At 39.3% G+C, this 25721-nt stretch overlaps 1 protein-coding gene across 12 annotated transcripts in view; it reads right to left on the bottom strand.

The window, feature by feature from the left end:
- Nucleotides 1-25721, bottom strand: part of Ralgapb (Ral GTPase activating protein non-catalytic subunit beta) — an 89039-nt gene that overhangs the window by 58245 nt on the left and 5073 nt on the right. For 7 of the 12 annotated variants that reach the window (XM_087653427.1, XM_087653429.1, XM_087653431.1 and 4 more), the window contains exons 2-8: nucleotides 19227-19442; nucleotides 13754-13956; nucleotides 10281-10444; nucleotides 8098-8284; nucleotides 4873-5004; nucleotides 1547-1725; nucleotides 104-252 (exon numbers count right to left, since the gene is read on the bottom strand). In XM_087653427.1, the coding sequence (XP_087509553.1) occupies nucleotides 104-252; nucleotides 1547-1725; nucleotides 4873-5004; nucleotides 8098-8284; nucleotides 10281-10444; nucleotides 13754-13956; nucleotides 19227-19412 (1200 nt within the window). In that variant the 5' untranslated portion in view covers nucleotides 19413-19442. 12 annotated transcript variants of the gene reach the window in all.

The following is a 25721-nucleotide window of genomic DNA, read 5'->3' as shown; positions in this document are numbered from 1 at the left end:
AAATACAAGTGTCCACAGACATGAAAAGTTAGAGAAAGTTAAAGTTGTAAGATTTTAAAAGTTAACCCCCATAAAGCAAAACAACAATGCTGAGTGCTCTTACTGTACTTGTCTTCATTGTGGCCTTGTTCACAGTAACAGCCCGGTGCCTCCGGTTATGTGGTGGTGTGGTGTTCACAGCAGCACTCTGGGGCATACTTAATCTATTCACGGGTGTTGGGGGAGCACTGTCTGATCGAGGTCGAGAAATGCCTTTTAAAAAACAAAAGTTTTGTTTAAGAAAAACAAAGCTGCCCCATGATCCACTTAGCCTTTCTTCCTAAGTAACAGAACCTATTTCAGTTGGATAGGAAGCCAGAAGAAATGTCTGTTTTCAAGCTTCCCTTGTAACAAGGTGTGGCCATGTTCTAAGCTTAGAGAAGCAGACTACGACTGGATACACCTCCCAAGAAACCTTACAAAAGACAAGCGGGCTTCCCAGTCCTTCCTGACTCCTGGACAAAGCTGCTAGAACCCTATATATGTATAAGGCAGTGCAAAACAAAATGGACAGCCATAGAAGGGTCTTGATCTCTGACAGGAAATTAATGGAGTAGCCAACTGTCTGGCCTGTGAAAACAAATGATTAACCATGAAGAACTCAAGACAGTTGTGTGGCAGCAATCTAATCAGAACAACTCTATTAACTTGTTTTCCTATTTTTTAAACGTTTTAATAAACTTTATCATTTAAAAACTGGCAAATAAACACACTATGACAACACACACCATGGGGTGGTGGTGGCCCATGCTTTTAATCCTAGCACTCAGGAGGCAGAGGCAGGCAGATCTCTGTGAGTTAAAGGTCAGCCTGGTCTACAGAGTGAGTTCCAGGACAGCCAGGGCTACATAGAGAAACTTAAACAACAAAAACAAAACAAAACAAGCAAAACCTAAGAATTACCCAGAAACTAAAGTCTGTACATTTCAATGACCATTCAGCCTCTCACTCTATTTTTCATTTTCACTATCAAATATATTTTTATGTACTTATCCACCATCCAAAAAACAAATTTGTGACAGAGGAAAAACATACAATTGTGTGATACATTTAACACATATACATAACAATTATTTTAGAAAATAACAGCTATTAAATATCACTCTTCTTTAAGAGATTAAAAATATTTTGACTTTTCATGTATATTACATATGAAAAACTAAAAAGGTACAGTTTACCAATGATATCCATGAAAACAGTTGCTAGAGCAATTTAAACTAATTTCATGGGTAACTTTTGGAATGAGTTTTACAATTTGCAATCTGTTTCACAAATTATGTGTAAAATGTCTCCATCTATCTACTAGGTTACTGCCTTTTTCCTGGTATTTTTGTTTGATTTACAGAAAGACAGTAACATTCTAGCTATCACTATTTGCTGAAAATAATTTTCCATAGGCTACCAAGTTTGTTCCTTTCTCTGGGCTTCCCTATGAGGCTCCAGCATTAAACTATAGACTATCTACCCACAGCTCTTCAAACATCTAAGAAACATACACAAAATTCACCTAAGAATGCATCCACCAAACAGCTGATTCCACGCATGGCACGGAAGAATATCTGAGGCAGATGTTTAAGGCAGGGATACTGGCTGAGCTCCTGTGGCATCCCGCTCACATTCAAGAACTGTTCCTGAAACTTGGGGGTTGAGCTTATAACGGCTGGGTTACTCAAATCCACAGGATTACTATTGAAAAGGAAAAAGAATTGATTATACACTTAGAGATGTCTATAGCAATACAAAAATTCATGAAATGCAATTTAAGAATTAGGACTATCCCTGATGGTAGCACACACCTTCCTTCAGTCCCATCTTTCAATGGGCAGAGGCAGGCAGATCCCTCTGACTTTCAGGCCAGTCTGGTCTCCACAGTGAGTTAATTCCAGACAACTGAGAGTATCTAGAGAGACACTGTCTCAAAAACAAACAAACAAACAAACAAAGCAACAACGAAAAAGAATAGGACTGCTTGTGCCTGTGTCTTTAATGTGGAGGAGAATGACTTTATTTGATAAACTAGGGACTCAAACATGGATGTTTCTCTATAGGCCTGCATGTTTATTTGTTCATTTGCCTTTTTAATAATGGTTTGATTAATTCTTTTGAGAATTTAATACTATGTTTTTTTTTGTTTGTGTTTGTTGAGACAGGGTCTCATTACGTAGCCCAGGCTAGTCTGGAACTGGCTATGCAGACCATGCTGGCCTAGAACTCATAGATATCCAATTCTGCCTGCCTCCTAGACTCTGCCTCCCCTGCCTCCTCTTCCCAAGTGCTGGGTTAAAGGTGGGAGCCATCATACCCAGACTGCTCTTCTTCTCTTCTTTGAAAAACAAAACAAAGAAAACAAAAAACAAAAAAACAAAAACAAAGACAAAAAAACCTACTTTCCTCATAGAATGAGAATCAAGCTAGACTAAAAGTTTGATTTTTAAAGAATATTTTCACCCAGCATCATGGCTTATGCCTTTAAATCCCAGTTCTCAGGAGGAAGAGACAGGCAAATCTCAATGAGTTCAGGCCAACCTGGTTTACAAAGCTGTTACACAGAGAAACCCAGTCCCACCCCACCCCCAATAAAAGGAGGAGGAGGAAAAGAATAAAAAAATTTTTTTAATGTTTGGAACCAAAAAATAGAAAAATAAAGTTAACAAGAGTTTCATGAAGAAAATTTTAATATAAACATTTATCTATGTACAGACTTACCAACAAGTACAAGGACAACATTTGAGACTACCATTAGTCAAAAAAAAAAAAAAAAAATCAATGGGAGCCTTGTTGTTTTCCAGGAAAAAAGATGAAGCTACCATACTAGACCAGATTCTGTTTATATTACACATCACATTCAGCTCTCTTCCCAGGAAATTTGCCAATGGACAGAGTTGCCCCTTCTGAGTAATCCTCATAGTCCTGCTTCTGACCCACCCACAGCTCACTTAAATAAAAACATAAAATTTATCCAAAAAGAATCCATACAAATTTCTGTGAGAAAATCCATAACCATTTTAGCCTAATTAACAAAAATTATTTGGCCTAATATATCTCTTTTGAGGGAAAGCCCCAGTAACTTAAAAGAGCCAATGTTGTTCACAGCTGTTCATGCCACTAAATCACACAGTCCTGAAAGTCCTGAAAGGAAATAAGAAACAGGAAACAGTCTACCAGAGAGATAGTATGTATGTACAAGAGAAGGAAGGAGCTGAGCTAGGGAAGATCAAGTGTTCTTGGTTCAACAACAATTCAAGGCTTGATCTTTCCCCAACTGCTTCTTAAAGTTTAATGAGGGTTCTCCATGGATTCACTGTAACCTCCCTCACACTGGTGGCAATAGTGTGTGTGGGGGGAGGTGGGAGGCAGGGGTGTGTGTGTGTGGGTCTTGGTATGCGCGCACACACACACACACAGAGCACACACACATACACAGAGCACACACACAGAGCACACACACACACACACAGAGCACACACATAGAGCACACATTTGCTTAGTCAGGTTTCTAGTATTTATAATTTAACAAACTCTGACTAACACCATTATTATCCCAAGAACAAAGATTAAAGCCTAAGAGATTAATTAGGAATGAAAAAATGAAAACATTAGGCAACAATATTTTAATTTAAAAAAAATTTTGTAAACAAAAGTCTTACACTGAGGTTATAGACTAGCATGAAACTTATTACACAGCCCATACTGGGCTTAAACTTGTGATCTTCCCGCCTCATATAAGAATATAGGAATAACAAAGATTCCCACTATCTTAGCAATACTTACAAATAATGATATAAAAAATATGCAAATTTTGTGGAAAAAAAACATTTGTCAGCTATGTAAGACTCTTAAAAGAGGGACTTTGGGGTAACTGAGCACAATGGCTCAATTCCAGTACTAAGGAAACTAAGACAGTAGGTTCAAGGCTAGTCTGAGCTACATGGCAAAGCTTTGTCTCAAATAATAAACCATTAAAGGAGGAGAGTATGTCTAAGTGGTAAACTACATGCTTAAATTCAAATGCACTTTCTAGCACCAAATAAAAATGTCTAAATGGGGCTGGAGAGATGGCTCAGCGGTTAAGAGCACCCGACTGCTCTTCCAGAGGTCATGAGTTCAATTCCCAGCAACCACATGGTGGCTCACAACCATCTGTAAAGAGATCCGATGCCCTCTTCTGGTGTATCTGAAGACAGCTACAGTGTACTTATATATAATAAATAAATAAATCTTTAAAAAAAAAAAATGTCTAAATGGAGCTGGAGAGATAACTAAGTGGTTAAGAGTGCACCCTGCTCTTCCAGAATACAGAATCCCAACATCCACATCCAGTGATTCACAACCTCCTTTAATTCCAATCTCGTGGATATGATGCTCTCTTTTGCCACTTAAGGGCACCCAAATGCACAGCATCCACTCACACCCAGAGATACACATACACATACATAAAAATAATTCTTTTTAATTTTAAAAGTAGATCCTGAGAACCATTTCTTATATTTTGTAGGGGTTCCTTTTCTAAAAATTTCATTTTATTGAGCCAATGAAATGGCTAGTAGACTGATGACAGAGAAAGGAGCTCAAATCCCCAAAGAATATGACAAAGTCCTGGGAGAGATCACATCATCAAAGATACAGTAACAAGCAAGAAAACAAGTTCTTAGAAAGGATGGCCAAACCAGCTGAGGACAACTGGAGCATCCTGGAATGGAGAGAACAGGAGGTGCACGATGCAGACGCGCATGCTGTTCAAATTCAGCACCTTCCAGTGGACTGTGCTTAGCACACATGCTGCATTCCAGCAGAAACAGAGTATGGTGCTTGCCATGAATAAAATGACAATACCTTAGCATGTGTAAAAATCGAAACCATGTTTGTGCAATACACTCATTGTCCATTTCTGGAGGGATCAGGTTGGCATCTTCATCGGGAACTTTAAATGGAGGAAATGAAGGACCGTATGTAAAGCGGAGCAATCTGGAAAGCAAACACCACACACCACTAAGTTCACTTCTTTCTTTCAGGTTGTCTTCTCTTTTGATGGTATTGAGGGCTGCACCTAGGCCTCACACATTCAAGACAGTGAGATATATCCCAGTCCATTTTAACTTTTTATTCTGAAAAAAGATCTAAGTTGCAGAGGGTGGCTATGAACTTCTGTTTCTCCTGACTAATAAAGATTAGTCTTTACCACCAGGTCTACCTACCAAGTCCATTATTAACAAACTAAACATACATTCAAGCGTTATTTAAGAAAATAGATTACACATGCTTTAACGGAAAAGTAACTTTCGTTCTCCTGCTCTAATTATCATCTCTAAGGCATACCACTCAGTCTTTTTACTGAAGCCTAGTCCTAGAAGCTTGCAGCTTCTGAACAATCTTATCTAGGTCTAGAATGTTTTCGGCCTCCAAGACTTACTACTGAATAAGGTCACTCCTTCTTGAATTCTGGATGGTCAACTCAGTTGTTTTGGCTTAAAAGTCACCTGCAGTCTGGACTGGTTCTGTGGATTGATGTCTATATGCAGATGAGGGCAGGCGCAAGATAAGGCAAGGCCTGTGATTGGGCAGTGACAAAGTAAGGCAGGCACAGAGTTTTGGAGAGGGGAGAGAGGGGAAGAGAGTGAGAGAGGGGAAGACAGAGAGGGGAAGCGAGAGGGAGGAAAAGAGAGGGAGAGAGAGAGAGAGAGAGAGAGAGAGAGAGAGAGAGAGAGAGAGGAAGAAGGAGGAGGAAGAAGAGAAGAGGAGGAAGAAGAGGAGGAAGAGGAAGAGGGGAAGAGAAGGTGGAGGAGGATGACCCCACCCTAATCCTATAAGAGGTATAAATAGCTTATAAGGGAAGGATTATTATAGGATAATTTGTCTTTTCTGAGTAGGCAGTTTATATCAATATCAATTGGCTCTGAGCTTATTGTGTGGACATTTTGTGGAGTGAGAATTTACTGATATAAATATGATTGATAAATTACAAGCTTCTAGAGTTTTGTTTTTACCAACATACTGGGAATTATGACTATGGGGCTGGTGTGGAAGCAACCTCCCAAGGGAACTTAGCAAGTCTGATGGAGATGATTTGAGAGCTCTGGGCCAGAGGGTCTGCTGAGTCTGGCTGGCTGAATGAGACTGCTGGGGCCATGTGGCCCGCTGGTGCCAGCGCTAGCATGAGATGGTGCCCTATACCATTTTTTAATTATTTACTATTACATAGCTCAATCTGGCTTCTCTGTTTCTCACTGAATCATTCTACTTGTCATCATCCTATCCTTGGCAATATATTCTAATCTGGCTCATTCTCACTCTCTGGCTTGTTCTGTCTTCACCTGTGACTAGCTTGTTCTCTCTCTCTCTCTGCTACCTGCCTCTAAACAACTGTCCCTGTAAAACTGTCTCCTCTCTCCACGCTGCTCTCTCTTAAGTAGCCTCTCTTTTTTCTCTATTCTCATGAGAACTGGACATATCCTAGTCTGTCAAATCTTTCTCTGATTCATCACTTTGTCTGCCACACAATTAAACATCACTTGCAAACACGGGTGCTTCTTTCTACACACTAACTACTTTCACTATTTGGATTAAAGGCGCATACTAAGGACATGTCTGTATTCCAGTCAGAGGAATTAAAGGTGTGTGCTAAAGCTGAGCCTCACCACAACTAGTAACAGGTTTTTATTTTTGTTTTTTTTTTTTTTGTTTTTTTTTAAAAGATTTATTTCTTATTTATTTTTAATGTATATGAGTATAATGTTGCTGTCTTCAGACACACCAGAAGAGGGGATCGGATCTCATTACAGATGGTTGTGAGCCACCATGTGGTTGCTGGGATTTGAACTCAGGACCTCTGGAAGAGCAGGCAGTGCTCTTAACCACTGAGCCATCTCTCCAGCCCTAGTAACAGGTTTTTCCAGTAAACAACACAGTCTCAGAGTTCACAGTGTGATCAAACATCCTGCAACACCTTACCTAAGTAAAAAAGAAGCTATATGAAAACTCTGATTTGCAAAAACAATAAACTGCAAGGGATTTCCAGATTTTTTAAAAAAGTTTTGTAAAAATATTCAAACTAATTATGTTAGCTTATTTATATATCTTGCAAGTAATAAGTTATGTATTTTGTTACATATACATTGTTTCTTTTCTGTTGTTTTGTTTGGTTGGATGGTTTTAATTTTTGTGTTTGTTTTGAGGCAGTCTTTTTTTTTTTCGGAGCTGGGGACCGAACCCAGGGCCTTGAGCTTGCTAGGCAGGCGCTCTACCACTGAGCCAAATCCCCAACCCATTTTGAGGCAGTCTTAACATGTAGCTCTGGCTGGCTGGCATGGAACTCAGTATGAAACCAGGCTGGCAATAATCTCACTACATACACCAGGCTGGCCTCAAACTCAGAGTTCTGCCTACTCCCTCCTCCTGAACTCTGGAATTAAAGGTGTGTACCACTACACCCAACTTCCTATTATTTTTTTTAAAAAAGTGGCACCACTGTAAATCCTTCAATAAAACTAAGGTATAATTTATTTATAACAACTTTACATGAAGTTCAGAATTTAGTATGTATATTTAGAATACAGTGCATTTTTATGATGTACCATAACAGCTAACTGAATTCAACAACTTATTTACCTAACAGTAATATTCTATATGTATTGAGACTTTTCAAAGCCATTTGACTCAATTACTTTGTATCTAGGGATCTTATTTTAATAAAACAATCATAATATATATAAAACTGTAGAAAGTATTCCTTCAAAATTTTTTCTAAAGTATATTTTATCAAAATAAAAATTATTAAATAATTTAAGACTATAAAGTTACTAAGATGCAACCTCAAGAATTATTTACAAATTAATACATGAATTGAACATCAAACGAAAAACACAGGTAAATAATACTATCCCAAACTTGTACCTCTACCATGAACCATCTCCCTGACTTTGCTTCTTTTAAACTGGCACAGCCCATAAAGAACAATAACGATGGATCCAGACTTTTCAAATATATTCCATGAAGCCCATAAAAACAGAACCAGACTAGAGGTGCCCCACTGTCAGATGGATGAGGAAGTCAATGACTTACCTGGAGGTCAGTGCACAGATGACCTTGCTCCACTGCTCCACCACTGCAGGGTGGTGCCTCCAGTTAGCCACCATCTCCTTGGCTGTCTTCCAATAAGGAGGTGTTGGGAAGCACCGGGTACAAGCTAGTAACCAAACTTCAAAGAGAACACCAATCAGCTTCTCCGCTAGATTCTCAGCAATGCCACCTAGGCAATGAAAAGAATTAACTTTGGCACACTTATTGAACCATAGAGAACATCAAGAATCACTTTTGGAAAATTTTCAAACTGCCCTGCTCAGTTTTAGTACAGATTTAGTACAGGTTCTAGCTAGGGACAACCAGGAAGAAAGAAAAAGATGGAGGCCAACAATGAGTGACCACTATAAATCAACTTCTGTGCCACATAATCCTCATTTATTTCTGCAGAACAGATATTCATAAATACCTATTAGGTTTTTGTTTAAAGACACTGTCCTGCCATGTAACTCAAGTTAACCTGGAAGTTAAGTTGTAAAGGGTAACCCTGAACTTCCAATGTCAGTATGTTTCCACTCTACTTAGCTAATAAAAAAGAACTCAGAACAAATACCCAGGTCTTCCTGACTCCAAAGTCTGCCACAAAATGCTTCAGGTGCTTAAAGCTGCCCTTCAGTGGAGAAGGACTTAGAGAAAGCTAAGAACTAGTACCAGGTAAGGCCCCAAACCTTAAACAGAAGGCAAAGTTATCCTTCTAGTCAAAGTACTGGTCTGGTCTGGTCTGGTCTGGTCTGGTCTGGTCTGGTGTAATCAAAACCAGAAGGGGCAGTGAACATGCACAGCTCAAGAAAATAAGAGTTGGGACTAGAAGGGAAAGTAATTGAAATGTGCACATCAAATAAGCAAAATCAAAGGTCCAATAATAAAGAGCCTGGGGGTGTGGGGGTGGGGGGGAGGTTGCCAGATTCAGACTGCTGAGATCAGTCACGAGCATGGGGAACCAATAACAGAGAACCAATGTGTCAAGTGCTTTGACTGTGCAAGCTATTGTCAGCACCAGGCTGTATTCCTATCACAGGTCCTTTCCCACATTACAATTCCATGATTCCTTCCAGGCATTTCCTTGGGCATTGCATCTATCTGACAACACAAGCATGCTAGAATACATAGAAAATAAGAACAAACCCCGGGACTCAACTATCAACTTATACTTCATGTATACTCTGCTTTAACGTCCAAGAGCAAGATATCATCACTATCCAGTTTTTAGAGACTCTACTTTGACAACAACTTTGCCATTCAGAACACTATCCATAGAGTCTAATTTAGCATTTGATGCTTCCTAGACAGGTTCTATACTACTGCACAAAACAAACTATTGTTCCTATCCTTCTCCAACATGCTTAATTACAAGTTTCTTCTCTGTAGGGACAATCTCTTATGTACTGTGCAGAAGCATCACCTATCAATAAAAATCTAATGAGCGGAGGATTAGAAGGTGAGACAACCAGAGATAGATAGATGGGGGGGGGGGGGGAGAAACTCTGAGATAGTCAGGCGAGGGAGATTTATCACCCAGACTCTGAGCATGAAACTGGGGGGAGGTAACGAGTCTTGTAACAGATAGAGACTAATATAAATGGTTTAATAGGTTATAAGCTAGGTGGGGAACAAGCCAAAGCTTATGGCCTAAAGATTAAGTCATAAATAAATAAGCCTCCAAGTCCTTACTTGGGAAGTGGGGCATGGGTGGAAAAGCTCACAGTTAACTTTTCTACGTTAGCAAAAATAATCACCAAAGGTAAAATAACTTAAGACACACGAACATACACACATACACAACCCCCAACCTCTTTTTAAGGCAGTCTTACTATGTCACCCTAGCTGGCCTGGAACTCACTCTGTAGACAGGCAGGTCTTGAACCTCCTGAGCTCTGGTATTAAAGGGCAGCGCCACTGCCCCCAACCCATATTGTATCTTTCCAGCCTAAAACTTGCTAACTTTGGTTTGTTCAACATTCTTTTTTTTTTGGTTCTTTTTTTTGGAGCTGGGGACCGAACCCAGGGCCTTGCGCTTCCTAGGCAAGCGCTCTACCACTGAGCTAAATCCCCAACCCCTCAACATTCTTACTGAACTTTAAATTTCCAGAGTCTATCATTCACTAAATTTAAATGTAAACTGTATTTGGAGATCAGAAATATATGGGTAAAATTCATCAACAAACCTTGAACAGTTGGTGGGGCCAGAAGTATGTCATTAATTTGTAGAAGGAACAACAGTAAGACTTCCCAGGTTTCTCGAGCCATGATGGATGACTCACGGGCCAGTTTCTGAATGGCTCTCAGAACTTGTAAGCACAGTCGGATCTGACTGGAGCCCTGTTCCTGTCTGAAGAAGACAGACAGATATCACTGACAGGCCTGGAAGAGAGACAGCAACAGCCAAAGAACAGGAAACTTACTGAAGCAGAACAGTGGTCCAGTGACACTGCCTAAGCACCAGTGGACAGCAAAACCCACTTTACAGCTAATTTCCCCCACTACTTAGTTCAGCACCCTGAGATATCCATCCACCTCTTCTGTGAAAAATTATCTTCTGTGAGGAAACAGAAGAGCTAGAATGCAGACTTCACTTCTGGATTTCCTTTCTGAAATGTGTCCCACATATAATAGCAGATATTCAACCAGTTCTCGATACATGAGTACATGCCTAGTCACGTCTGCTCTTCACCCTGGAGCAGAAAAGGCCCTTATATTCTTTTTCAATTTTCTGAAACATACATTCACAAGAATTAAGTGTTTACAGTATTCACAGTCACCCCAAAGGTATCCTCTGTTTAGAGGCCCAATGGTGAATCCAAACTTGGAAGAGCATGTGAACATCTCCTCAGAGAGGAGTACCTGCTACTACTGCTCTAATAAAAACACAGGCATTCCAAAGGGCTCCAAGGACTCCTCAAACAACAGTTGCAAAATTCTCTTTAGACATGTTTGCTCCTTAAGAGAAGACTACTCAATAAAATAGGGGTAGAAGAAAAAGCCAGAGATCCAGGACCTAGCCCTTGTCTCTCTTTCCAAGATGCACAACCTGAGAATTTAAAGGACAGTTTTAACGACTAGTCAGATGGGCTCCAGATTTCCCATGAGAAACCGAACACAATACTGATAGAAAATATAAAGACAAATTTCTATAAATTGTGACTTGACATGAAAAGCTGGAGAATTTTAAGTAATATCAGCAAATCATCTACTCCTAGAATTTCCACTCCTCAAACCTGGGTCATGACCCAGAAAGCTGGACCTTACCCTAAAGTTACAGACAAATCACACAACCAACTAAATGTTCCCGCAAGAAGTCAGAACTGGGCCAGAGAAATGGCTTAATAGATTAGATCATTCGCTGTACAAACATGTAAGGCCTAAGTTCAAATCCCTAGCACTCACATGAAAAGCTGGGCATGGGGTTGGGGATTTAGCTCAGTGGTAGAGCGCTTGCCTAGGAAGCGCAAGGCCCTGGGTTCGTCCCCAACTCCGAAAAAAAAAAAAGAACCAAAAAAAAAAAAAAAGAAAGAAAGAAAAGAAAAGCTGGGCATGGCTGTGTGTACCTGTAGCCCAGCATCGTAGGGTAGAGCTGGGTGGGTTCTAAAAGCTCAACTCCCAGGCAGCTTAGCTGAAATGGCAAGCTTCTGGTTCAACAAAAAGCCCTGTCTCAAGGGAGTGAAGCAGAAAGCAATAGAGGAAGACACCCAATTTCCTCCTCTGACCTCTGCATGTGGGCACATTTACATGTGTGCATGGATCAGGACGACATACACAGGGAGGGGGGGTGTCCATCCTGCATCCATCTAGAGCTGAAGCCCATCCATAAAATGCCACACAGCTCAAGCATGTGCCTGTTCTGCCTTACTCGAGGAAGAGCAAAGAAAAAAGAACTGTATATATATGAAATCAGCTCTGGAGCTGACATTCTTTTGAGGTGGCTATTACAGTGCATGCTCCCCACAGTGGCAACTCTTTCCAGGTATCCTCTGGTTCCTTAGCCTCACTCAAAAAGCCTAAATTCAAGAACGGAATTCAAGTTCCTAAAACTAGAAGAAATAGGGTAGTCTTTATATAAAAAATAAATGAGATTTTCTTCCATCTCAAAAGTGACTGTGGTTTTCAGAAAAACCTCAGAATGGGCACTAGTAAACCTGTGAGAACTTGACTAGCACCTGCCTTAGTAACACTCTATTTGTTCGTTTATTTGTTTGTTTAATTTTTATGTTGGCATCCTGCCTGCAGGTATGTCTATGTTCCAAGTGTGTGCCTTGCCCATGGATTCCAGAAAAACACATGATATACTTTGGACTAGAGTTATATAGATAGTTGTGAGCCACCATATGAAGTGCTGGTAATCAAACCCAGGTCCTGTGGGAAAATCAGCCAGTGCTCTTAACTGCTGAGTCATCTCCCCAGCTGCCTTTGTAAGTAAAGTTCTTATTTCTTAATTTAGTAGTAGGAATGTAATGTCTGCTTTCCTGCTCTAACACAGATCTAAGGAGAAACATTTATTAGCTAGCTTTTTACAAAAAAAAAGCAGAGCACTGCTTTAGGAGACATGTACACAGGGACCAGAAAAGATAGATACTGCATTTCTTATAATGTAATATATCTAAGCAATTAAAACTCCAATCAGTTTCAACAGATAATACATTTTTCATTCAATTATAAAAAAATAAACTAATGGGCAAAAGAGAAAATCATATTAACTCAATCTCTAACAAAAGATAAAAGCAGTTTCCTCCACTTTGAGAATCAGTTTATGTAAACACAACTAATTAAGAAAGCGCTAATGACAATTTGATGACTATCTAAAAATTGTAAACTGAAACTTCTAGTAACAGAAGATTAAATCAGAAGTTCCAATATAAAGCATTGAAAACATTCACCTAGTCTTCATATATTATCACTGGTCGAGAGAACTCTAATACTTGAATTAGTGCCTTTCAGACTTCACTGACCTGTGTACACACACGCGCGCACACACACACACACACACATACACACACACTCTCCCTTTCTCCCCCCACACCCCGAGGAAAAAACTATCAAACAGCAAAACAACTTACAATCATACTTTTCAAGAGAGAAAAGTAAAAACCAAAGCGCGATTTCCTCAAATGCCATGACTTCATTCAGCAATACACCAGGTTTGGTGGCAAGCACCTTTACCCACTGAGCCATCTGGCCAGCCCCACCCCCAAAAAATGTTTAAACAGGAAAAGAAATATGTCACCATCACCAAATTTTAATATCCAACATCTCAGAAACAAGGCCAAAAAGTATTTAAAATAAAGACACATCTATTTAAAACTTGTGCTAAATCCAAGATTACACAACTGTAATTTCAGAACTCAAAAAACTAAAACAGGAAGATAATGAGTCTAGATCAACATGGGCTACACGGCAAGTTCATAACCAGTCTGGGCTATGCAGTGAGATGCCATCAAACTCAAAAACAAACGAAGAAAAACCTCTTGGTAAACGTTACATGATCTCGTAAGCCTACCTCTTTTATTCATTTTTATAGAACCCATAAGTGAATGAATAAAGTTCAAAGGACTAACAATAAAATCGGCTTTTATACTTAATAAAGTAACTATAAATATTATTTTTTATGATCTTGATGATGACCAGATAGTTAGTTCCAACTTACCTTGGTACGAAAAGATTTTGTAGATGTTTTAATATACTTTGAATATATAAATTAGGTTCTTTAATAACTGGTAATGGAATAGAATCTTTTGGCAACACCAAAGCCATAATCCAATCTGTATATACATCAACACAATATTTTACAGTCTCTCCATCCAATGGAAGGGTCAGTCCATAGCAAATTACTTCCATGGTCCATTTTACCTAAGCAAAAGAAAACATTCGAAAAGACTATAGATCTTTATCTGTATCTCACTAGATTAATTTAAAATTCAACATCTTTTAGTGCCCAGAATTGAAGATACGATCATCTCAACATATACATCAAATTTAATATAGACATACTTACTATGTTGTAGACATATCAATGTTGCCTTTGACAAGCAAATTTCAGAAGAAATTAAATTTATTATTTTTAAATATTATGCCTATGTATGTTTTACCTCTTTGATATCATTACCATTCACTCTGTAAAATGATCCTTTCAATTTCTTGTAGACATTGGAAATAGAAAAATAGGAAATGCAGGAGCTGGAGGAATGGCTCAGCAGTTAAGAACACTGGTTACTCTTCCTGAAGTCCTGAATTCAATTCCCAGCATCCACATGGTGGCTCACAACCATCTGTAACTATGGTCCTATGGAATCCAATGTTCTCTTCTGGTTTATAAATGTGCATACAGATAAAAGACCCATATACATAAAAACTATATAATAAATACATCTTTAAAAAAGAAAATACAGGATTTTTATTCTACTCAATTTACATATATAAATGTGTATCATTTAAGAAATCATTTCAATTATATTCCATTCTCAGATTATGAAACAGGAACAAATGACAGGAAAATGAATCATTCAACTTATTATATAACTTGTTTTCTCTGCCAAAAAACAAACAAAACAAAACAAAAAACCACTACACTACAATGGACAGGTGAGAACTCACAGAGGTGAGGGACCGAATGGAAAAGGTCTTAACCAGGCATCTAGTCACACTTCATCTGACCACTTACTGAAGTGCTACAAGAAATAAGATACTAAGAGAAAGGGGAAAAAAAAACTCCCAATTTGGAAAAGAAAAGTGAAGCTATAGCCTAGACACCAAAGCCTAGATGTTTATGTGAATTCTAGATATAATTCTGGGGCAAATACTAAGCAGATTATCAGTAAACATTTAATAATAAAAGGGGCTGTGTGAGCACTGAGAACCAGGCTGCTCAAACAGACTAAGTCAAGCCAGATAAGCTTTTCTAGCAGGCTCATTATGATAAGAGCTGACAATTGTACAGTCACTGCAGGTTAAAAAGTACCTTCATAAAAGCCACTATCACCATAGCCCTAATGAGAGGGTACATCCGAAAAATAAAACTTAGCATATTTCAGTAATTCAGTCCACTATTGGTTCATACATAGTGAAGCTGAAAATGAACCTTGTCTTTCAATGAGAAACATGAACCCAGTTTTCCAACCACAAATTTTGAAATGTCTCACTAAACCACTAACAGGTGTTTTTGGAATCAGGGTATCTTATCTTTAACAGGAAATTTGGCAAGAAATTCTAATGGACAAAGATGAAGACATAACAGTCTGTAGGATATAGAATGGCCAGATTTATAAGTGGCCCAAATACCACACAAGACAATAACAGAATGAAGGTTCTGAAATTATTTGGGGAAAGGGTACTGGCTTACCAAAGGCCATACCAAGTTCATGTTGTTGCTGCTGCTATTTGGTGGTACTAGGGATTAAACCCAGAGTGCTAAACACAACAAGGAAGCACTCAACTACTGAGATATACCAGCCAACCTTGCCAAAGCTTTTATTTAGGCCAGGCGTGGTTGATGTTGCCAGCACTCCCAAGTGCTAAGGCGGGGAGATCTCAAGTTCAAGAAAGTCTGAGCTACACAATGAGCCTAAGACGGCCTGAACTAACACAAAGATCCTATCTCAATAACAACAACAACAACAACAACAACAACAACAACAACAACGGGCAATTATCTGTAAACAACATAAAGACAAAAAGTATAGTCAGTTTGTTGGACAGAATTTAGGACTTACAAACCAACCAGAGCTCCCAGGGACTAAATCACTACCCAAAAAGTACACATGGACTGACCCATGGCTCCACCTGCATATGTAGCAGAGGATGGCCTGGTTGGACACCAATAGGAGGAGAAGCCCTTGGTCCTGCAAAGGCTGCACCCCGCCTTAGGGGAATGGGGAATGTTAGGGTAGGGAGGTGGGAAGGGAGGGGTTATTGGGGAACACCGTCATAGAAGAAGGGGGAGAGGGGTTGGGGATTTAGCTCAGTGGTAGAGCGCTTACCTAGCAAGTGCAAGGCCCTGGGTTCGGTCACCAGCTCCGAGAAAAAAAAAAAAAAAAAAAGAAAAAGAAGAAGAAGAAGAAGGGGGAGAGGCAATGGGATGGACAGGAAAAACTGGGAAAGGGAACATTTGAAATGTAAATTTAAAAAAATCTAATAAAAAAAGAATTTAGGATTCAAAAATACTTTAAAGGTTTGCTAGATACGAATCTGATGAAATATATACATATATTGAATTTTGGAGGTAGAAGATATGTGGAATTGAGACAGTGTCTTGTTAGATAGTCCTAGCTGTCCTGACACTCAGGATTCTCTTGCCTACGTCTGCCAAAGCTTAAAAACTTTAGCTCAAAAACACCTACAAAAAACTAAAGGTAGAAAATGAATGGTTAGTTGCAACAAGTAACTGTCACCACACTGAGGTTGTGACATACTCAGAGCAGGAAATGTTGCATGTTAAGCCACACAAGAAAAGAGAGTGTGGATGTGTTCATGTACACGTGGGTACATGCATGTGTGCCTGTGCCTGTGTGTAGATGCCAGAGGTCAACCTTAGGTTTCACTGCTCAGGTACTGACCACCTTGCTTGTTGAGACATGTGTGTCACTGACCTGGGTCTTGTGATTGGGCTATGCTAGCTGTGAGACCCAGAAATCCTCCTGTCTCTTTATGCCCAGTGCTGGCATAACAGTGACTGAAGTACATGCCACTATACTGTTTTAGGTTGTTTTGACGGATTTTGTTTATTTGTTGGTTGGTTTGTTTTGATTTGTTTTTTTTTTTTTTTTTTTTGCTTCTGTTTTTGCATGCATTCCGCTATGTGGCTCTGTCTGGCCTAGAACTTTCTATGTAGACCACGGTGGATTACAGCTGGACTGCACAACACTTTACCAACTAAGACCTCAAGTTCAAAGCAACCCGAGTTATACAGTCATCTCCCCAGGCCCAAAAAAGAAATCTTAAAGGAGCTATAGGTCCCTCATTATTAGATGAAAGAAAAAAGACAAGTTATCTTTGGGATAATGTCATAGCAGTTAAATTGTTCTAAATTGTTCTAAATTATAATTGTACTAAAGGAAAAATACCCTTGATGACTCAAAGGGTAAAACCATTGCTGATATGTATCTGATAGCCTGAGTTTGATTCTAAGGACCAGAAGTAGAAGAAAAGACCTGATTTCCAAAATTTGTCCTCTAATCTCTGAATGTGCACCATGGCACACATGCATCCCTGTCCCCCACCCCCAACATAAACAATAATAAATAAAACTTGAAAACAAAGTACCTTCCCATAATCTTCTGAGGGCAATAAGGACAATAACCAAGGGCGTTACTAGGTCACTTTCTATCTCTGTATATGCCATCTCATCTAGAGAAAAGGCAGCAAAAGATCAGAACTAAAGCCAGAGAAGGTGTCAGGGCTTATGTAGTCCTTTAATGAGAAAACTACCAAGACTGAGGGACTTCAACCTTTAGCGATCCTTGGGCAAGGGAGGATGAACAAACTGCCTCTGCGGCTGTAGGCTTTAGTTTCAGTCACATCTGAAGCTTCATGAATGATCAAAATAAGAAGAGCGAGACACAGCAGCTTACCCCTGTAATCCCAACACTTGAGAAGCTGAGACAGGAGAATGACTGCAAATTTGACACTATTCTGGTTACAGAGTGAGCTCTAGGTCAATCTGATCTATAGAATAAGACCTTATCTTTAATAGTAATAACAATGATAATAATAACAATAATAGTAGGGTAAGGCACACCTATAATCCCAGCACTTGGGAGGCAGAGGCAAGAGGATCTCTGTAAATTCAAGCCCAATATGGCCTGCAAAGTGAATTCTAGGCCTGCCAGGGATACAGTGAAACCCTGCTACAAAAAAAAAAAAAAAAAAAAAAAAAGCATGACCTTTCTTAAACAGAGTTCTAACCCTACACAGAATCCTGCCATTCTCAGGATTCCTTTACAACTTCCCACTGAGGTTTTATGTCAGCTAACTGCCCTGACCCCAGGAACAGAACACCAGTTCCAAAACAAGTTATTCTAGAAACCCTTTGAACAGCAAATTTAGGAACAGCAATTCCAAACCCAATTCCAACTACCCTGGCTTACAACCAGAAGGGCATCGTTGTTCTGTATCCCCCTTAAACGTGGAAGCTAGGCTAGATAACAGGCAGAGTAAGGGACACAGGAGAGCTCAAGCTCAGCACATATGTGTAGTTTGGAAAATCTGACATAAGTGAGGCTTTCAGTCAGTGTCTACCTATAAGCAGGGAAGGGGGCTATGCTAGCTAGTTTTATGTCAGCTTGACACAAGGTATAGTCATCTTCAAGGAGGTAACCTTAGTTGAAATTTTTTTCTTAATTACTGATGGGGAGGGCCCAACTCATTGTAGGTGGTGCTACCCTAGGCTGGTAGTCTAAGAAAGCAGGCTGAGCAAGTCATGAGGAGCATACTAGTAAGCAGCACCCCTCTATGGCCTCTGCGTCAGCTCCTGCCTCCAGGTTCCTGCACTGCTTGAGTTCTTCCCTTGGACTGTGATTCTGGATATGCAAGTTAAATAATCTCTTTCCTCCCCAAGCTGCTTTTGGTTATGGTGTTTTATCACCTAACTAAGACAGGGACTTCCAAACAGAAACAGAAAAGGAAATCTGAAAACTGAGCCTAGCACTTACGGGTCTGACACTTGATTCTCTGTCTCAACCAGTCAGCTCACATGGAAGGGGCCAATGAGAAGCCGTAGCAGCAAAAACGGCACAACCCTTTCTTTTTATCTCCCATAGGCCCGAGTCCCAGCACAGAATGCAAATGAGATAAAAACAGAACTTTCACTACTACATCGGGCAGCAATCATTAGAAAGTCAACACTGTAACAATGCACAGTGTTCCGCAGAGGACCCAAGTCTGAATCCTATCAACCATGCCAGATGGGTCACAACTGCTGCTAACACCAGCTGCACAGGAATCCAACAACCCTGGTTTTCACAAGCACCCATGTATACATACATGCTCACACAAACTATATACAGATACAGACTTAAGCGTAATAAAACTACTTTTATTACTTTTTAAAAAGTACACATTAAATAAGTTTTTTTAGTAATCAATGCATATTTTCAAACAATAGAATGAAATGAAGAAACACTTACTTCTTTGTCAGTTTTTAACAAACTCTCACTACCAGCCACTGAAGAGGTACCTAATGCCTGCCCAAGAGGACGGACCACTGCATTCGCCACCTCTCGTCCAACACTTTCTGGATAGCTGTGTAGCACACTGGTATGGCCTTGATCATTCTGAATCACCAAATGTAGTGACCGCCACTCAGAGTACATTGTGCCACTAAAGTACTATCCAAATGGCATCTGAAAAGACAAAACAGTTACACATGTTAAATTATGTTTATTGCTAATAAAAAAGATTTACACTAGGCAGCATAATAAAATGGGTGGCAACACACTGATTCTAGAAAACATGTTTCAGAAAAAAAAGATGTAACTAGAAGGACTCAAAGGTTAGGAGTGCTTGCTGCTCTTCCAGAGGACCAACACTTTCAGCAGGTGGCTCACTTCTTATAACTCCATTTCAAGGGAATCTAAGTAAACCCTCTGGTGGCCTCCACAACACTGGCATTCCTATATACATACCCCACACAAAAGTGTATAATTAAAAAGTAATTTTTAAAACATTTCTAAGTGTTCTGAGCTACCTAAAGGCTTCATGGTGAGATCAAGTGACAAGATAGCTCCTGAGAGGTAGTTGTATGAGCACCTTCACTACAGAGCTCCCCTGCTTCTGGGTAAATTCAAGGTTGGCCTACACAGTTTAGCAAGACCTGTCTCAGAAAAATTTTTTTAAATACAGGGAGAGTCCGAGACTATATATCAGTGATAGAATACTTGCCTAGCATGCTCAAGGCCCTAGATTTAAAACAGCAGTACTGGAAAGAAAGCTCACACACACAAATATACACGCAACACACACACACACACACACACAGAGGAAAAATCAGAGCCAGACTCTCCCACAACATAAGGACATTTCCCCTTCAAAGACAAAGTGAATGTGAGATGGAGTGTCTAAGATGCTAAGTGCAACTTTATGTGTGCTACAGTCTCTGAGGTTTTCCTTCAACATTCTTCACACTCAAGCTTTTTGCTCATCTGGAATTTACTTCTATAAATGATGAGGAGAGGATTTAATGAAGACATCCCATTTAGAACTGAGTGTCCCCAAAGATTCTCACTCTCTGCACACTGACCAGAAGTGGGTGTCTCTCTCCAACTATCAACAGCTTGTAATGGAAAAACCAGTGTTCTCCAATGGAGTCTCACAAGGTGTATTAACCACACTCAACAGTAGGCCCCATGTCCAAAACAAAATCCAACCCAATGATGTTTGTGTGGAATTGTTTTTGTCTCATTGCTATGACTGGGCATTTTTATGCTACTAGTCTTCTGCTTGTATATTACAAGCAAGATTTTGTGTTTTATAGGTTTTATTTGTGTCTGTGTTTCTTATGGTTTCTCATTTTGTTTTGGCCTTTTATATTCTGGTGTGTTTCCCTTTTTTATTTGTCTGTTTGTTTTCTAAAGAAAGAAAATAAAGGGGTTGGGGATTTAGCTCAGTGGTAGAGCGCTTGCCTAGCAAGCGCAAGGCCCTGGGTTCGGTCCCCAGCTCCGAAAAATAGAAAAGAAAAAAAAAAAAGAAAGAAAGAAAGAAAATAAAGGCATGGAGTTAGATGGATCAGGAGGTAGGGAGGATCTGGAAGATGAGGGAGGGGAACCATAATCAGAATACATTGTATGAATTTTCAATCTAAAAAATCCTTATCTCATTAAATTGAAGTAACATTTTGTCATGTACTATGCCAATAACATGATTCAATTCCAGTAGCTTTACAGAATCTTTTATAATTGCAAAGAACATCTCCCCATCATTCATTTTAAAGTATTTATTGGCTATTCTAGGCATTGTCCTTTTATATAGAATGTATGGGTTTTCTCTAATTCAAAAAAATGTATAAATAAAACTTGCTAGAAATCTAACTGAAATTGTCTACATACTATGCTAGGGATCAAACCCAGGGCTCTGTACATGTTAGGCAACTCCTCTACCACTGAGCCACAATGCCAGGCCTTGAAACTTGCTTACAGCATTGTGACTCCCTGCCTCCAAGTTACAGCTTCAAAGGACGAGTGATAACTGCTCGTCTACCAATTCCACCAACTCTCTACAACTGTTTTTGCCACTCCTACTGGTAACTTTAACCTATCTGATGAAGTTTCACCCTTCAGAGTTCAGCCCAGATATTTCCTTTTGCTAAAATTTTGACTCCAAAAGCAGCTCCTCCCTGTTCTGAGACTCTATTGATCTGCTTATAGAGATTCAACTACTCAATAGTTATGCATAGGTTCTCCACAGGTAATTTCAGTCTTCAGTGGGAACCTCAACTCCTTACATACACTGCATATTAGATATTTGAGAATGTCAAGGTTTGCTGCACCAGCAGGGAAAAAGAGTTTAGTAAATATCCCATCTGTTTTACTAAAGAATGTCCAAAATGTTATACTATTATATATATTTCAAATTTTATATATACTTCAAGCTAAGTTATTATAAAACTACATCTCCAAATATTAAAAGAAAATAGTTAAAATTGATATTACAAATTATCATTACAAGGAACAAAAGGTGTTTTTTGGGGGGAGGGGTGTTATTTTTGTTTATCTAGATTGGGTTTCTCTGTGTAAAAGCCCTGGCTGTCCTGGGCTCACTTTGTAGACCAAGCTGGTCTGGAACTCACAGAGATTTGCCTGCCTCTGCCTCCTGAGTGCTGGGACTAAAGGTGTGCACTCCCATGCCTGGCTGGAATGAAAGTTTTAAGAAGGCAATTTTTTTAATTTCAAAAAGTTATAATAGCTATCAAATCTCATATACACATAAAAATTATCTATAACATTTTGGCTGGAAAATGCAATTTCCTGTGCCTCAACTTTAGAAATTCTGATTCAGTAGGTTTAAGCTAGAACATGAGGTCATTTTTTTTTAAAGATTTATTTTTGTTTTATATGCTTGTTTGTTTTGCCTGCATGTATGTCTGTCTATACAGCTTGTACATGCAATGCCCAAAGAGGATAGAAAGGGGTGTCAAGTCCTCTGAAACTGGAATTACAAATGGTTGTTGGCAGCTCTGTGGTGCTAAGAACCAAATATGGTTCCTCTATAAAAGCTCCAAGTGCTCTTAACCTAAGCTATCTCTGTCCCTAAAAAGTTACTTGTCCCCTGTGTCTGAGCACCCAAAACTGTAAAAACAAAAACAAAAACAAAACCTCGAGGGAGAATAGCCTGTTTCACTGGTGTTGGGAGAATTAAAGAATTAAGAAGTATATTTGGGGCTTGTCCTAGTTAATAGTAAGGAACCAATAAATGATTGCTATTAACTGGAGCAAAATATATATCATAATAACAACTAGGCGAACATGTATGACTTCAGATTATAAAGATGAAAGGTAAGAGGTACTATGAAAGATGAAAGAAAGTAGTACTATTACTATAATTAACGCAATAAATTTATGCTAATCTCCATGACAGAGAATTAATAAAAATGTCAGCATCCTGATTACTTGTGACAATTCAGTCACTCATAGAAACCACCAAATTGAGTCAGGTTGTGATTATGCACATCTTGAATCCCAGCCCTTCAGAGCCAGAGCCCTGTGAGTTTGAGAGGCAAGCCAGGTCTACAGAGTGAATTCCAAGACAGCCAGGACTACCCAGTGAAATCCTATAGAGAAAAACAAACAAACAAAAGAAAGAGATCACCAAGCTGACTCATTCAATAGTTATTAACCATCTATTACATACAATAGACAGTGTTAACACCAAGGAGATGACTAAGAGATCCACATCCTGTTTTCAATTAGGTTGTAGTTTAACACATAATAACTATGATGCAAACTGGGACATTAAGGCACAAGATGTGAAAATTATAAGCAACCATAAAAATTCAGGGAAAAGACTACTTTTGATACAAAGAGAGTGAACTGAAAGCCTGGTAGGTTCAGGGTACAAGAAGGATATGGAGCATACAAATTGGATACTGATTACAAGAAAAGGGGGTAGATAGGAATGAAAGTCAACCATAAAAGACAGTAAGAGGGGTTGGGGATTTAGCTCAGCGGTAGAGCGCTTGCCTAGCAAGCGCAAGGCCCTGGGTTCGGTCCCCAGCTCCAAAAAAAAAAAAAAAAAAAAAAAAAAAGACAGTAAGAACAGGGAACAGAGTATAATGGCCCACACCTGTAATTCTAACACTTCAAAAACCAAGGCAAAGACTGCGAGTTCAAAGCTACCATAGGCTACACAGTAAGATCCTTCTATTTAAAAAAAAAAATTAAAAAATAAGAAAAAAATAAACAGGACTAGAGAAATGGCTCAGCGGGTAAAAACACTTACCACTCTTCGAAGGGACCTGAGTTCAAACCCAAGCACCCATATTAAGCAGGTCACAACTGCCTGTATCAATCTCTAGGAATCTGACATTGATACTCTCTTCTAGCCTCCCTGGGTACCTGCAGCCTACAGCATATACAACCACTGACAAACAGACAGACAGACAGACGGATGGATGGACGGACACACACGCACGCACGCACGCACGCACGCACGCACACACACTTTTTCTAATGTTTTAAAACAAATCCACATCTGGAACAAGATGCTCAGAGTAGAACGGGGAAAAGATTATATTGTAGACAGTAATAGAATTTTATTTGAAAAAAGGCCAGACATGGTGGTATATGCTTTTAATCTGAGAAAGTGGAAGCAGGCCCATCTGTGTGAGTTCAGGCCAGCCTGGTCTACATAGTGAATTCCAGGCTTGAAGTGAGACCCTGACTCAAGAAAAAAATACTTTTTTCCATTAATTTAAATAATTTTTAAAACATAAGCAATGCCCAATTTTGAAAGACTTTGAAAGGCAGGATTATAATTAATTCAGTAAAAACTGGAGGCAAGGCCTGTGAGATGACTCAGCAAGGCTAAGGACCTAAATTCAACCCACAGGATCCACGTGGTGAAAGGAGAGAACTGACTCCTACAAGTTGTCCTCTAACCAAACATGCACAATAGCATACACTCACACAATTAAAAAATAAAAGCAGAAAACTAGGAATAGACTGTGTCCACATGAACTAAAACTTTGCAACAAAAAAAGTCCCAGATATGGGATACAGAAAATTAAACCAGAAGCTACCCTCCCAGGAAGATATACTTAGAGGTACTATGCATCTCCCCTTATGCAATCACACCACCAGCATCCCTGTACAATGTTCCAGAAGATTCTACACACCTTATCTGTCAGAACTAGTGGGTGTAATACAGGGCCTGAATAATCATCTGGGAAGAAGTCAGTAAATCCACTTCCTAAATACCAATGGAGAGATAATGCGGGGGTTCATGTGGGTTCAAGACTGTCACCGCACCTCTATACATGATCTGATATTAGAGTGTGCAGCTGTGGGAGTTGTGCCAGAAGTAAATACTAGAGGAACAAGATAAAGTGCACCAGTTGATCCCTAGTTTCCTTCTCTACTCCACATGGACCCTTTTCCAAGTACCTTCTCTAAAGGTTGTCATTGTTTGACCTTGTGAGGCTTACCAGCTTACAGCTCATAAGCACTCCATATGTAAGTTCAGTCTAAATAACAATAACCAAAACAATCAATACAGTGGTGGCCCACAAAGGCCACAACCTAATATTAGTCACATCAACTGACTCAAACAATAGTCATCATATGTACTGTATACAGCAAACACAGTGAGTACCACAGTAACAAACTATTCCCAAGGAGCTTCAAGTCACACTATAAGAACAATTGTTTGCAAACTTCCTGAAATAAATCTAGATATCGGTTATATCACTAAGCAAATATCATTAAACACCTGTATTATCAGTTTGTCCTAGGATTTAGGTATGCAGATATAAACAGAACACAATGACCAAGAGAAAGTTTTATAATGATTAAGATAGAAACCAATGAGACATCATAACAAAATAACATTTAATATGATCAATGATGTGATCAGCTACAAGGCAGCAGATTAGAACTACCAGAGATCTTGACTTGATAATAATGTGCCTTTGTGTAACTGTTACTGACCAATTTCCAAGAACTTTCACAGGTTACTTCATTTTATTCCAACAACTACCTTAGGCTGTTTAAGTTAGAAAGACATACTAGCCATTAAGAAAGGACACAAAGGGGTTGGGGATTTGGCTCAGTGGTAGAGCACTTGCCTAGCAAGCGCAAGGCCCTGGGTTCGGTCCCCAGCTTCGAAAAAAAAAAAAAAGGAAAGGACACAAATAAGACTACAACTCGTTCAGGGTCACATTAGGTAAATGCAACATTGGGACAAGAAACTCTACCTCTCGCCTCAAGGTCCAATGCTTCTGACTCTGTGTCTCACATATGACCTTGGACAAGTCACTCTACGTTTACTTTCACAGTCTCCCTGTTTCTAAAACCAGGTGAGCACCTCAGTGCTTATCTCGAGTGACTCGAGAAGGAGAAGGCTCAAATAAACAGTCTAACAACATACTTCAGGAAATACAAAGGTATATGTTAAAACAGTAAAGGGTAGCA

This window comes from Rattus norvegicus, chromosome 3 (genome assembly GCF_021556685.1).
Source record: "Rattus norvegicus strain SHRSP/BbbUtx chromosome 3, alternate assembly SHRSP_T2T, whole genome shotgun sequence".
In the NCBI taxonomy this organism is placed as follows: Eukaryota; Metazoa; Chordata; class Mammalia; order Rodentia; family Muridae; genus Rattus; species Rattus norvegicus.
The sequence above is the reverse complement of the archived record's forward strand: the minus strand, read 5'-3'. Positions and strand labels throughout refer to the sequence as shown.